Source organism: Hypomesus nipponensis, chromosome 12 (assembly GCF_054491055.1).
Source record: "Hypomesus nipponensis isolate SF chromosome 12, ASM5449105v1, whole genome shotgun sequence".
Classification (NCBI taxonomy): Eukaryota; Metazoa; Chordata; class Actinopteri; order Osmeriformes; family Osmeridae; genus Hypomesus; species Hypomesus nipponensis.
This window is the reverse complement of record NC_140372.1, coordinates 13,072,830-13,087,500: the sequence shown is the minus strand read 5'-3', so window position 1 is coordinate 13,087,500 and position 14,671 is coordinate 13,072,830. Positions and strand designations below refer to the sequence as shown.

Below are 14,671 nucleotides of genomic sequence, written 5' to 3'. Positions count from 1 at the left end.
CCTCTGCTCCAGCTCCTGTAAAGTGCCCTGTGCAGCCCAACCACACCACAGAAGAAGAGTTAGCATACAGGCATCAGCATACAGCCACACCACAGAAGAAGAATCAGTACAGCATCAACACACAGGGACACCATAGAGTTAAAGCAGGAACTAGATGTATACATTGCTACACCAGGTGACCCCCTAACCAGCTAGATACTAGAGGGCTGCTTTGGGATGATTGCAAATCTCACGGGATCGGTTGGCTGGGGACGGGAGTGAGCGGTCAACAAATGACCAGCGATTCTAAGCAGAAGGATGGGGTGAACAAATGCAACTGAAGAAAACTCCAAGCATTGTATGAATGTATTTATGCACTAGACATCATTTTGTTACCTTACTAGCGACAAGTATGGATCTCTTTAATAATACTCCACATTAAAATAACGTGTTTTAGGCGTGAATGGTCAGAAAGTTTGCAGGTGGGAGTGGACATGCGTGGGATTGAGTAATGGTGGAGTAATGGTGGAGTAAGGGTCAGAAACCTAGCAGGAGAGAGATTCAGAAAGTCGCACGCGCCGGGTTCTACCAGATAGCACAGAAGCCTCCTAAAGACTTGTAGATAGCCCTTGTGACCCTGTGCCCCAGGATGAGCCCTGCTGACCTGCAGCTTGGCCATGGTGTCGTTGATGTCCTCCAGGTCAGCCACCGTCACCCTCTGGTTCTGCACCGTGTTGTCCAACAGCGACAGCCAATCAGTGAGCTCCGCCCAGGTCTTGTTGAACTGGGCCAGAGCGGCAGGTTCCCCCTGGGTACTTCCTGTTAGGCTCTCAGCTGGACGACACACACACACACACACAGTCCAGTTACCGTCATGTGACCCGGAGAGTTAAGGCCGAGATTATACTCCAGTTTGTTACGTGTGCGTGTACGCGAAAGCTACATATGTGGCATTGTTCACATACTCCACCTCGTTCTTTATGTCAACACTGATGTTTAAAAGCTACGTCCACGTCGACGCAGCCCAGCGACAAAACCATTTCTGAGTAAATACGCTGTGAGGAACTACTTCTGATTTTTGTACAGCAGCAATAGCCATGGCGACATAGAAGGCATTCTATTGCTAATGAATGTCTTCACGTGTGATTGCGAGCCAGCTCAGATGTTTGCTGCTGTGTTGGCTGCTACCGCTTCTTCGCTGTGACCTATTTTATCTCTCAGCACGTCAGAGGATCTGTGGTGTACAGCCCCAGGATTTCTGTTGGTATCGCACCTTGCGTATGCGTACCTTTAAGAGCCAGGGAGACGCGCACAAGGCGCGCACCAAACGGACGACACGTGTGGCAGCCATTCAGCGAACGCGCACACGTACTAAGCGTGAAGTATATGTCAGCCTTCGGACATATGGTGAGGTGTGCTCCTCGTTCTTACTGGTTGTCTTGGCGATGAGGAGGGCCGCCATCCTTTCTCTGTGCCGTTGGAGGAGTTCCAGGATAACCGTCCAATCGTCTGACAGCTTGTCGTACTGCCCCTGCAGCACGCACACACACACACACGCACGCGGTGAGGGGCTGTTGACGAGAGAGGATTGAGGTTCCCCAGGTCAGAATGGTCAAGATCTCTCATTTCCTGTTCCAGACCTTCTCTGGTTGGCCAGGGGGCGAGTCCTTGTACAGCTGATCTGCTCTGGCCAGCACAGACTCCACCTCCGGCTGCCGGGCCTGCACCGCCTCCACCAGCTGGACAACGACAACATCAACGAAAACATCCACAACGTCATCGACAAAAACCACATCATCAACGACAGAAGTATAACTACTAGATGAATAACTGACACCCTGATCCTACATATCGGAAACCAGCGTCCTCCTCGTCATCCCTGCAGGGTGGTGCCACCAGGTGACATGGAAGAGGAACAGCCCCACCTGCTGGGTGCTGCTGGGTGTGAGGTGCGCTACCTTGGGGTCCAGGTCCTGCGGGCCCTGCTCCAGGGAGGTCCTGGTGGTTCGGGCCCAGAGGCAGAGGTCTGACAGCTGCTGCTGCAGCCCCGTCAGCTCCCTCAGCATAGCCTCCAGCTGGAGCTGCTTCTCAGGCAGCTCCCTGGACACCTACACACACACACACACACACACACACAGGACCCCACGGCATGATCAGAGTGGGGAGCACCACGGGGGGTTTGTTTGAATGGATAATGCATGTGTGTGTGTGTGTGTGTGTGTGGTGACCTGTGTGTGTGTGTGTGTGTGTGGTGACCTGTGTGTGTGTGTGTGTGTGTGGTGACCTGTGTGGTGACCTCTGTGTGTGTGTGTGGTGACCTGTGTCCAGCGTGTGTTGATGATCTTGATGGTGGGGCCCAGGGCCGCCTTCTTGTCAGCAGGAAGTGATGCACTGCCGAGCCTGCCATTCAGGTCGTCCACCGCATTCTTCTTGTTGGGCAGCTGCTCAACGCGAACCTGACACACACGTACTTGGTTGCACTCATACTTGTCTAATCCTGGTTGCACCAATGCGATCAAGACAGGAACTACTGTATTGAATTCCCCTTCCCTTCATGTCTAGTACCTGGACCTTCTCCAGGGTGTCAGTGATGTGGGCGTGATCAGTAGGATCCAGGGGCGTGGCCACAACTTGCTCTGCCTCGTCCAACCAGACCAGGAATCCGCTCATATCTTCCTGCAGCTCTGCTGCTGCAGTGCGCCCATCTGCAGATCTGCACGCCCACACACACACAAACAAACACACACACACACACACACAAACAAACACACACACACAAACTCTGATTAGAAGACAGCTCCCACCCCCCAAAAAACGTCTGGTTTTCGTTGCATAGATACTTCAAAAGAATTTGCTTACACACAAACACACACACACACAGACACACACAAACACACACACACACACAAACAAACACACACAGACACACACAAACACACACAAACACACACACAGACACACACACACACACACAGATACCTCCTCTTGTGGTCGCTGAGCTGTTGGGACACAGAGTTCCAGCGTGTGTTTAGCGTGTTGAGCTGTAGCCTGATGTGGGCGGAGTCGTCTGGCGTGCTCTGCTGAGCGATCTCCTCCCCCGCCGTGTTCACGCCGTCAAGCACGGCCCCCTGGGACGCCGCGCCCTCCTGCAGCTCCTGCCAGGGTTATAGGGTCAGAGGTCAGGGGTGAGCGACGTTATGGTCACCTTAGTTAAGAACTGAACCTCTGGAACCTTTGGAGTTCGAGAACGTCAAGTCGAACCAGGGTGTGATCTATGGAGTGAAGTTTCATGAGGCATTGAGTTTGAGAATGCGGATGGTGGGCGGGGGGGGGGTTGAAGAGTGTGTATTTGAAGGAGGAAGACAGCTGGCATCTTCAAAGGCAAGCTGCTTCTTTTACCCTCCTACTCTCTCTCATTCTCACACACACACACACCTTTGTCCTATCTACCCAGATGGCCTTGAGGAACCATCGCAGAACCAGACTGTGGTCTAGACAAGTGATGAAAGTGACACACCTACACACACACACATTCAACCGTTAGTAACCATCAGTTGCTCTGATTTTGACACTCCGATATGATCCTCTAATCCATTTGTCCATCCTACTACTGCTCTCTCTCTCCCTCCCTTCGTCTCTCTCTCTCTCCCTTTATCTCTCTCTCCCCCCCTCTCTTAGTCTCATTACATTTTTTTACTTTTATGCATTTAGCAGACGCTTTTATCCAAAACGAGTTCCAAAAGAGAGCTTTACAAAAGTGCATAGTTCACTGATCAAAACAGCGAGATAGCTCCAAACATTGCGGGTCGCCAAAACATGAAGCGTACACTGTGACAAACGAAGCGAGTCCCCGAGGGAAGAACAGTCTCACCTTCAGGCGTGGTCTGGCCTGGGCAGGGTCAGAGTTCGCCTGCTTCAGAGTCGCCTCGGCATCACCAAGCCACGCCCCCAGCGTAGTCTGGTCCACCGTGAACTGGTGCCACTTTGCATTGCACCCCTCCCAGCGCCTGAACACACATACACACACCATTGGTGGAAAGTGTTATCAAAACAGGAACTGTTTATCTGTGTGATGATGGGTGGAACACATGCTCAACCTGCGCGTGTGCGCGCATTTGTGTGACAGATAATGTGTGTGTGTGTGTGTGTGACGGAGAGAAAGAGAAAGTGCGTACGTGCGCCTGTCGCTAAGCAGCTGCTTCAGCTTGTCCCAGTTGATGCTGAGGAGCAGGGCAGCTTCCTGTGCCCTGCGTCCCTCCCCCGGCCTGGCCTGGGACACCATCTCCTCCCTGCGGGCCAGAGCGCCCTCTACTGGAGGGGAGAGCTTCTCCACGCTCTGCTGCACCTCCTTAACGCACACACACAGTCAGTACATACCCACAGAGGCCAGTATGGAAAGCAGCCACAGAGATTGTTTTTTCCACAGGCTGACTGACCTGCAGACATGTTTCCTGTTGGGGTAGGTTATAGTAGGAGGCCAGCCAGTACTCTGGAGAGTTGAGCAGGAAGTCTGTCTCTGACACGGAGCGTAGGAGACCCTGTAGCTCCAACAGGTACTCCTGGTGGTGTACACACACACGCATACACACACACATCCAAAAACAAACACACGTATATTCACACACGTACACACACACAGGGAAAATCACCAAACCCAATTGACTGACCATGCCAAACCTTAACCGAGGCAGTTAGCTGTCTTTAGTCTTAACTTCTATGCAACTACAGTATCAACTCTGACACAGACCAGCTCTCCTGCAGTGACCAGGCGTTAGGGCTGTACTCTCTAAGGAGGGGGTTAAACCTTGCTGCCCCCTGCTGGGGGGTAAAGGTGTGGTAACATTGGCGCCCTTCTCCGTGTTGGACTGGGGGTTTCACAGGCACACAACTTTCCACTGGACATGTGACCGTTAGGTCCTGCACCGTGATTGGTTGACTGAACGGAAACCCTTCTGAAACCTGTCCTTGCTACCGTGGAGGTGGAAGGGTGTGGGGCCCGACCGGACGTGCGTAGAAAGTGTGTGGGCGCTGTCCGTGACGGTGTGTGTCGTGTTGACTGGCCTTTCGACACCTGCTCCTGCTGTCCCCCTGCTGACAATCACGTCCACACACAGCTGTCACGTGACGCGAGGGGTCTGGGTGTGTCCCCGTCACCTGTGTTGGCACCCCACCCTCCTGGGTGTGGCAGGCTCATCGATAACGTGCAGTGTGTGTGTGTGTGTGTGTGTGTGTGTGCAGTTCACTCAACCCACTGTGGATACTTCAATCCCCACAACCATTTCAAAAGCAGTTCCTACCTATTGACCCACTCACTGTGCATGTCGTGCGCTTCCCCCCTCCCCACCATCACCACCACCTTTCCAACTGTGTTAGTGTGTTAGGTAATGATAAGGACAGGTCAAATCCTCACGCTATTATCAGATTGAGCCGTCTGAGAGCAGACACACACACACACACACAGCTCTTACACGGTATTAGACGAAGCTGTGTCTGTATGCGTGTGTTTGTGGGTGTGTATGGGTTTGTATGGGGGTTGTGCCAAATGAGGTTGTGTACTTGGGTAAGACACTTCACCCTACTTGCCTCGGGGGAATGTCCCTGTACTTACTGTAAGTCGCTCTGGATAAGAGCGTCTGCTAAATGACTAAATACAAATGTGTGAGTGGGAGAGACAGCTGTTGGGCTTTGTGATTGGGTGACTGGATACATACATGGTTACTGATTGGTTGAGAAGGCGGCACACATGGTGACTGAGGGGAGTGAGGTGATTGGTGGACAGGGCATGCCGTGAACAGCGAATGGCGAGAGAGAACCAGAGAGAACAGGAAATGAGAGGTGAGAGCAGCATGCTCCAAATGCAGACGTAAACAAACGGAAAAACAGAAACAGATCAACTCAAAAACTAACAAACAACAACACTCCTTCCTGTTGACTGACTATGTCATCATACCAGCTTAGTTTTAGGGCTCTGATTGGTTCATAGGTAGTCTGAAATAGTGACTGGTTGTCAATAATCTGGCTACTTCTATGTGTGATCAATTGTCAGTCAGGTGAATTCAGCACCCAGTTAGTTGCGATTGGTTAGTAGTTGGTTGTCATGGTTTGAGGGGCGGGGCAGTGGAACTCACACGTTGGCGTCTGAAGGGTGTGAACTGGCCCTCCACCTCCTCCCAGCGCCCAATCAACTGGGAGAGGCGGGGCTTCACCAGATTGGCAGCACCAGCTTCTGAGAGCTGTTTGGCCAATCCCTGCACCTCTCCCAGCTCCGCCCTCTTCTCATCCAGCTCTGTGTCAATTTCCTATTGCACGCACGCACACAAACAGGCGCAAACAAACACACACACACACAGACAGGTCCAAGGTGATTCTCACAACAAAAGGACACATCACGGAAATAATATTTCACCCAGGGATTCATGTAACACCCTGCATACACTCTGATAAACACACATACATACACACATACACACCCTTATAACCTTCCACACACATATAACTACACACACACCCTTTAAACCCCACACATACACTCTCTTAGAAACCACAGACAGACACCCTCCACACACTCACACACACAGATCTACAAGCATGCACGTACACACACACACACACTCACACACACAGATCTACAAGCATGCACGTACACACACACACACACACACACAGCCCCGTAAGAGCTGCAGAAGACAGGAAAATGAATAGAGACAGAGCTGCTCTGAGAGGCTTTATTGACAACAGAAACAGTTACAGTCACTGGCCCCTTAGCTTAACGCGTGTGTGTGAGTGTCTCGGGGTGTGTGTGTGTGTGCACATTGTGTGTGTCTAGGCGCGTGTGTTGACAGGAAGGACTGGGCTTTGTGAAACCCTGCGGAACTGTCTGACAAGGGACCCGTATGTCCCTGTTGCACTGGGGATCATTTAGACTGTAACACTCTGCAGTGTTGTTGTGTGAGGAGGAGGGTGGGGAGGACAGGGGGGAAAAGAAGCCGTGGAATGACTCGAGAGGACAGACGGAGAGACAGACACTATTGCTGGTCTCCGTGGAGACAGGTGAAGGTGTGGTTATGACAGGTGACTCTGGGTTAGCGGAATGTCATAGTGATCATCTGCAACAGAGACACACACACACACACGGTCAGCCTCATCGCGCTCCTGGAGGGATGTTAGACAGGTAGCAGCAGTCTGCATGTGTGTATGTGTGTTACTGGGAGAGAGAAGGGGAGAGAGAAGGAGAGAGAGAGAGAGAGAGAGAGAGAGAGAGAGAGAGAGAGAGAGAGAGAGAGAGAGAGAGAGAGAGAGAGAGAGAGAGAGAGAGACAGGGGAGGGAGGGAGGGTGTACAGAGAGCCTGCAAATAAATAGTTATTATTCAGTTGATCAGTCAGTGGTCCAGACAGTCAGTTGGTCAGCAGTCCACTGGTATAGTCAGTCAACCAGTCAGCCAATCAACCCGTCAGTCAGCCAATCAACCAGTCAATCAGCCAATCAACCAGTCAGTCAGCCAATCAACCAGTCAGTCAGTCAGTCAGGTGTGTGGTGTCACCTTGACGCGTGGCTCCTCTGGGGGGTCTGGCAGCTCAGCCACGCTCCTCTGGATGTGCTCCAGCCAGGCCAGCAGGTCATCGGACTTCCTGCGGTACTGGTACCACTGGGGGGCGATGGCCAGGGCCTTGGTCCTCCGCACGCCACGCAGATCCTACACACACACGTGCACACATACATGTGATGAAATGGACCTGATGGACATTAAAGAGACATCGTGGCGCGTGCGTGTGCGTACCTTGACAGTGTTGTATTTGGAGTGGAGCTGGTTGTGTTTGATGCGGATCTGCTCTCTCTCGCCCTGGCCTGGAGCTCTCCTCTGGAGGCTCTCCCCCTGCTGGAGCAGCTCCTGTACTGCACCCTCCTCACAGTCCTGCGGGGGGGGGGGGCTCACACACTCAGACCACGCAGCGACCACCATGGGAGGGTGTGTGTATGTGTGTGTGTGTGTGTGTGTTACCCCGTCCTGGGTGAAGTCCTCCTCCTTCAGGTTGTCCCCCTGCTTCACCTCCTCCTCCAGCAGCTCCAGCCAGATCTGAGCCTCACTGTGGTACTGCTCCAGCTCTCTGGGGGAGGCAGCCATCTGGGGGGGGGAGAGAGAGAGGGAAGGAGGGAGAGGGAAGGAGAGAGAGAGGGCGTGTGAGGGAGAGGGAAGGAGAGAGAGAGGGCGTGTGAGGGAGAGGGAAGGAGAGAGAGAGGGCGTGTGAGGGAGAGGGAAGGAGAGAGAAAGGGTGTGTGAGGGAGAGGGAAGGAGAGAGAGAGGGCGTGTGAGGGAGAGGGAAGGAGAGAGAGAGGGAGTGTGAGGGAGAGAGAGTGAAGGAGAGAGAGAGGGTGTGTGAGGGAGAGAGAGTGAAAGAGAGAGAGAGGGTGTGTGAGGGAGAGAGAGTGAAGGAGAGAGAGAGGGCGTGTGAGGGAGGGAAGAAGAGAGAGAGGGCGCGTGAGGGAGAGTGAAGGAGAGAGAGAGGGCGTGTGAGGGAGAGGGAGGGAGAGAGGGATACAGTTGGAAACAGAAAGGAGAGACAAAATAATGAGTAGTGTAGAACTGCACATTTCTGTTTGATGTTTTGCTATTGAAGCTATTACAGCTGTTATTCTAATCAGCTCTGGGAACATGTGTGTGTGTGTGTGTGTGTGTGTTTCTGAAGTATCTTCATGAGGTGAAGTAGTCCCAAGGAATAATGTCTTCAAACTGGGTCATGGTTCAAGAACACGCACACACACACACACACACACACACAGCTGTTACTCTTCTCTGTGCTGATCTGTGTATGTGTGTATGTGTGCTGATGGTATTTTCAGGGTATGTCTGTGTGCCCGTGTGTGTCTGTGTCTGTGTGTGTCTGTGTCTGTGTGTGCCTATGTGTGTGTTACCAGTCCTGAGGAGATGCGCTGGGTGATGATCTCGAAGCGCTGGTTGAGCTGCTCCAGTCTGGGCCGGACGGTGGCCTGGCAGTGCTCCCCCCGGGTGGACATGAGGTCCTGACCCAGCTCCCGCACACACTCCACCTTCCCCCGCATCCCCTCCAGCTCTGCACGCAGCGTCTGGACACACACACACAAAGAGAACACCGGTCTTTACTTTCCAGACCTTGAGAACGTGTACCGAGCAGCTACACTCAAAGAGAGGAAGAAGGAAAAAAGGATGAAAAAGAGAGAGAGACGGGGAAAGGGATGAAAAAAACGAGAGACCTAGCCAGTGAAACGCAGCGAGAGAGAAGCTAGCATGCAGCTACAAAATGGATTACGACTCATCTATCAAAGACAAAACCACCCACTGTACACACACGCACACACACACACACGCACACACACACACACACACACGTCCAGACCTGGAGGACCTGGTCGTTGGGTCCCTCGGCGTCCAGAGTGTTCATGTGTGTCTCTGCTCCGTCCATCCACACGTTGATCTGGGCTATATCTCCATCCAGGGTCTCCATCTGCCGCTGGTAGTCCTGCCAGGGAGAGTGTGGGAGAGTGTGTGTGTTTGTGTGTGCGTGAGAGTGTGTGTGTGTGTGACAGAGATAAGAGTCAGGGTGAGATACTGTCAGTAACAATGGCCTTTCAGTGTCCTTCACTTTTCAGACGGTACAGAAACACAGATAACTACTGCCGCTTTCTGCCACACAAACACACACACACACAAGCTACAAAGACTCTCCAAGTACATATACACTCTCTCACCACACACACACACACACACTCTGTAGCTAAACATACACACACAAAAGCTACAAAGACTCTCCCGGTACACTCCCTCGCCCTACACACACACACTCTGGCTGTAAACACTCCCCAGACACACTCTCTCTCTGTAGCTACACACACACACACAAACAGCCCCCCAGCTCCTCGTCCTCCAGACCCACCAGCAGCAGGTTGAGCCACTCCTCTGCGCGGGAGGTGACGGCGATCCAGTTGCAGTGCAGCAGGCTGATCTTGTCGTCCACCAGGCCCCCCTTGCCCCTCAGCACCTCCTTCAGCGCCTCCGCCAGCTCCACCACGGCCCGCAGCTGGGGCTCACGCTGCTCTGTCTCAGCCCGCACGCCCTGCACGCAGACACACACACACACACAGAGACACACACAGAGACACACACAGAGACACACAAACACAGAGACATCGAAACACCGAAATTGAGCAGAATGATCCACGAAATGTTTTTCTTTGCCATCAGGGTCGAGGGTGTGTGTGTGTGTGTGTGTGTGTGTGTGTACCTTGGCCCAGGCCACCTCTGCCTCCAGGTCTCTGGGCATGCCCTCCACAGACGAGCGTCTGGTCAGCTCTGCATCCGTCGCCGCCAGCCACTCTGTCAGACTGTTCACTTCCTTACGCAACTTCCTGGACAACTTCAAACTCTTCTCTAGTTCCTGCTTTCCTTCTGTTACCTGCGTGCGCACACACACACACACACACACACACACACACACACACAAGGGCTCTTGTGTAAGGATGTGTGATGAGGCTGGTCATTTTGGTTGTTTGTACTGTTTGGACTGCTGTGCGGTGTGGATGATTGTAATTGGCTGGTGGTGTAGGGTCAATAAGTGTGATTGGCTGGTCGTGTTGGGTCGGGACAGGAGATTGGGCTGACCTGTGATCCCAGCTGGTTGTAGAGCAGCTTTAGAGCGGTCAGCCTATCATCGAGCTCCTTGGGCTGCTCCGTCTGTTGCCTGGCAACAATCTGACGTCCAGTCTTGATCACCGTCTCCACCTCTGACTTCACCTCACTCAGACTCTTATAGAACTTCTACCGGAGGGCGAGAGACACAGACAACACATTAATACTAGCAAGAGAGAGAGAGACAGTGGTGGAGAGACATATACAGACAGAGAGAGAGAGGGGGGGGGTGAGGAGACAAAAACAGAGACAGATAGGCAGACAGACAGAGACTGGAAGAGAGAGAGGGGATAGAGTCATACAGACAGTCAGAGAGAGAGAGAGAGAGAGAGAGAGAGAGAGAGAGACAGAGAGACAGAGAGACAGAGTCAGAGGGGTGTCCTTGGGGGGGATGAGTGTTTTTCCCACCATGCACTGCTCCAGCTGAGCCTGCACCACGTCCTGCTCCACGCTGCGGATGTCCAGCACGCCCAGATGACCCCTGACCTCCGCCAGCACGCCCTCGCACGCCTGCAGACGCTCCTCGAAGTGGGCCGGCTTCTGGAACAGGCGGAACTTCACACACACATCTGCCAGCTTCTTCTGCAAGGGGACAAACACACACACACACGCATTTGGTTACAAAAAAAGGTGTTCGTTTAGGTGGTGTGTGAATTCAATTTGGGCCCGGCTCCATGCGGGGAATGTGTACCTGGGTCATGTCTATCTGGCTGAGAAACCTCTCATTCTCCGGGTTCTTCTTCTTCATCTCCTCCAGGGTCCCCTCATGCCCGTTCAGCTCTGTCTGGATTTTCTGTTGGACACACACACACACACACACACATGTGAACAGACTGGTCAGTAACAAGGGGCCGTCGTCACGCCGCAACCCCCTCCTCCCCCACCAGGGGTCATCGCAGGCTCTGGAGACGGAGCTCAAAAACAGAGCCTCTCTCGTTCTCGCTCTCTTTCCTAAGTGAGCGGCTTTGAAAACGTATTTTGAGTGGTTTAGTGTGTCTCTGTGTGCGCGTGTGTGTGGTTAATCAGTTTTTCTTCCACCCCCCCCCCCCCCCCCTCTCTCCTCCTCTGCTCTCCAAATCCTCCCTGTTCTTTGCGCTCTCATTCTTTTCCGGGCATTCTTCTCTTCTGTCATCTGTCAAAACCCACCATTCTTACACTTGGCATCTCATTTCAGCAGGATGCCTGGCAATGAGAGGCTGTGCCTGTCTCTGTTTGTTTGTGCCTTTCCTTTGGTGTGTGCGTGTGTGTGTTTGTGCGCGTGTTTGTGTGCGTGTGTCTGTATTGCAATGAAACAGTCTGTTTTTATTGACCGCAAGTCAAGGTAGTATGTGTGGGAGAGAGAGAAAAACAGAGACAGAAAGAGAAGGCTAATTCTGCTGAACAGCTGCCTGAGTTCCAGGACTAATGACCAACGCCTCGACAGCCAACTCCATCTGCGCCTCTCCTCTTCCTACTTTCTCCTCCTCCCCTCTCCCTCCTCCGCCCTCCCCTTCCTTCCCCTCCGGAGGTCCTCCTCCGCAGGTACCTGTGCCTCCTGAGGTATCTGGGCAGCGTCTATGTGGTCAGCCAGGTAGGAGGTCAGGTGACGGTCGGTGGCGTCCAGAGAGTCCTGGATGAGACGCAGGGCCTTGTCGTTCTCCTGCGCCCAGCGCACGCTCTCCTCCAGCTGCTGCTGCCTCCTCACCGCCTGCACACACACACACACACACACACACACGTTAACACAGTCTGAAACCAAATCCTTAAGTGTACACGTTAAGGCACCCAGACGCGCGCGCGGATGTACCCTCCCCTGCGGTGGGCCCCCTGGGTTCCGCCTCGCCAGGTCGACGTGGAACAACATCCCCACGTTCTTCCTCGTGGACGACGACGTTCTCCCTCCACAATAGCCTGGTTATAACCGTGTCTCTCCTCGATGTTCCTCCTCAACACACTCTCTGCTCTCCCAGTGACAAGGAGGGGCTTTGTGGTGGAAACAGGGACGTCATAATCTTACACTGTGTGTGTGTGTGTATGTGTGTGCGTGTGTGTGTGGATGTGCAGGTGAGTCTTTAATCTCTTGGGGATCTGAGTTCTATCTTTAGGACTGAGCCAGACTAACCCTGGTACCTATATCACCACACATACACGTCACAAACATCATTCTGAGTCTGAGATAAATTTAGCACATTCATAGTCCCCAGTCCTAGCCCCAGCCCTAACCCTAAGCCCAGCCCTAAAACTTCCAAACATATGGAAACCAAACAAATGGGATCAAGCGTTTGCAGCATAGTCAACAGTTAAAAACATAGATGGTCATCCAGCCAGTCACCCAACCAGTCGGTCATTCTACCAGGCAGTCTGTCAGCTAGTCAATCAGCCAGCCAGCCAGCCAATACTTACAAAGACCCGTGTTCCATCAGAGAGCTGGACTATCTCTTCTCCTTTATAGATGACAAACACACATGGTGCAGAGCCTTCCAGCTTCATACTGACACACACACACTGACCCTGACTATGATCTGCCACCTACACAACGACAGACTGACTGACCTGCACACACCATCGGATAGTGATGATTATGATGATGATGCTAATCTGTTCTGTCCAGAGGATCATATCATCACATGACTACAGGGAGTCTAAAAACAGCGGGACTGATATCGTGCGTGCGCGTGTCCAGAGTGTGTGTGTGTGAGTTCTCACCCTCTGCATGAGCTCATCCCAGCGTGTGTTGAAGGCGTCCAGTTTGTGCTGAATCAGCTCGTCCAGAACCCCCCCGTCCATCAGGGTCTGGGCCAGCTCGCGGATCTGGTTCCTGTTGTCCTCCGGGTGCCGTAGCAACACCTCCAGGGCCTACGGGAACACACACATGTATGTCTATGTACCTATGTGTATGTGTGTGTGTGTGTGTGTGTGTGGCACTGACGTCCAGGGCCTCTTGCAGCTCCTCGGCTCCTCCCTCCAGGGCGTCTGTCTCGTCCAGCCGGCCCTCCAGCTGATCGAGCCAGGTGTTCTCCTGCTCCAGGTAGGACAGCAGCTCACACCAGCACGCCCACACCTCCTGCACACAGGCACACAGAGAGAGAGAGAGAGAGAGAGAGAGAGAGAGAGAGAGAGAGAGAGAGAGAGAGAGAGAGAGAGAGAGAGAGAGAGAGAGAGAGAGAGAGAGAGAGAGAGAGAGAGAGAGAGAGAGAGAGAGGGGGAAGGACGGAAGGAAGGAAGGAAAGAGAAACAGATGACAAAGAGACAGAGAGAGAAATGGAGAGAGAGAAACAGGGAGAGAGAGAGACACAGAGAGAGAGAGAGAGAAGAGAGAGAGAGAGAGAGAGAGAGAGAGAGAGAGAGAGAGAGAGAGAGAGAGAGAGAGAGAGAGAGAGAGAGAGAGAGAGAGAGAGAGAGAAATGTTGGTGGTTGTTCTAGTCTGGGTAAAGGAATCGAGGAAGGAGGAACAGTCCAACTCTTTCATTTCCCCAGAGACAGGTTGAAGCTGGTGCTGCTTTAATGGTTTAATGTTATCTGTTCATCTTTTATGTTAATCCACAGGGGCTAATTCTAAAATCTGGAGAGAGCGAGAGGACAAAAGAATGAGATAGAGAGGAGGTCAGATGGTGTTGTGTATCCTACAGTTCCAACAGGGTTAGGTTGTATGTGTATGTGTGGTTGGGTGGCTTGTGTATGTGTGTGTGCGTGTGTTTGTGAGGTTGGGGTATGTGTGTGTGCGCGTTTGTGTGTGTATGTGGTTGGGGTTATGTGTAAGTGTGACTGGATGGTGTGTGTGTGTGTGGTTTGGGGTATGTGTGCGTGTTGTTGGGTGGTGTGTGTGTGTGTGTGTGTGTGTGTGGATGTGTGTGAGGGTGTCCTACCTCCAGGGTCTTACACTTGCCATCCAAGCGGCTGCAGAGGCGCTGGTAGTTGGCTGTCAGCACGTCCAGCTCGGCGCGCAAGGCATCATGGGCTGTGGGCGGGGCCTTGGAGATGAAGCTGTTGACGGAGTCGGTGAGCAACTTGACCTTCAGCTCTTTAGAGTGGACCTCCTCCTGAGCTCTCTG

At 52.8% G+C, this 14,671-nt stretch overlaps 1 protein-coding gene across 3 annotated transcripts in view; it reads right to left on the bottom strand.

Annotated features, from left to right (window-relative positions):
- The window catches only part of dmd (dystrophin), a 68,195-nt gene that overhangs the window by 19,811 nt on the left and 33,713 nt on the right, over positions 1 to 14,671 (bottom strand). For all 3 annotated transcript variants that reach the window (XM_084667696.1, XM_084667694.1, XM_084667695.1), the window contains exons 29-54: positions 14,486 to 14,668; positions 13,549 to 13,683; positions 13,326 to 13,475; positions 12,166 to 12,327; positions 11,332 to 11,433; positions 11,049 to 11,222; positions 10,614 to 10,769; positions 10,237 to 10,407; positions 9,889 to 10,068; positions 9,352 to 9,474; positions 8,891 to 9,061; positions 7,980 to 8,102; positions 7,758 to 7,892; positions 7,521 to 7,673; positions 6,108 to 6,278; positions 4,416 to 4,538; positions 4,155 to 4,327; positions 3,851 to 3,986; positions 2,959 to 3,134; positions 2,545 to 2,692; positions 2,298 to 2,435; positions 1,938 to 2,087; positions 1,620 to 1,718; positions 1,411 to 1,510; positions 644 to 813; positions 1 to 27 (exon numbers count right to left, since the gene is read on the bottom strand). The exon at positions 1 to 27 is cut by the window's left edge and continues 91 nt beyond it. In XM_084667696.1, the coding sequence (XP_084523822.1) occupies positions 1 to 27; positions 644 to 813; positions 1,411 to 1,510; positions 1,620 to 1,718; positions 1,938 to 2,087; positions 2,298 to 2,435; positions 2,545 to 2,692; positions 2,959 to 3,134; positions 3,851 to 3,986; positions 4,155 to 4,327; positions 4,416 to 4,538; positions 6,108 to 6,278; positions 7,521 to 7,673; positions 7,758 to 7,892; positions 7,980 to 8,102; positions 8,891 to 9,061; positions 9,352 to 9,474; positions 9,889 to 10,068; positions 10,237 to 10,407; positions 10,614 to 10,769; positions 11,049 to 11,222; positions 11,332 to 11,433; positions 12,166 to 12,327; positions 13,326 to 13,475; positions 13,549 to 13,683; positions 14,486 to 14,668 (3,729 nt within the window). The remainder of the gene's footprint in view (positions 28 to 643; positions 814 to 1,410; positions 1,511 to 1,619; positions 1,719 to 1,937; positions 2,088 to 2,297; positions 2,436 to 2,544; positions 2,693 to 2,958; positions 3,135 to 3,850; positions 3,987 to 4,154; positions 4,328 to 4,415; positions 4,539 to 6,107; positions 6,279 to 7,520; positions 7,674 to 7,757; positions 7,893 to 7,979; positions 8,103 to 8,890; positions 9,062 to 9,351; positions 9,475 to 9,888; positions 10,069 to 10,236; positions 10,408 to 10,613; positions 10,770 to 11,048; positions 11,223 to 11,331; positions 11,434 to 12,165; positions 12,328 to 13,325; positions 13,476 to 13,548; positions 13,684 to 14,485; positions 14,669 to 14,671) is intronic.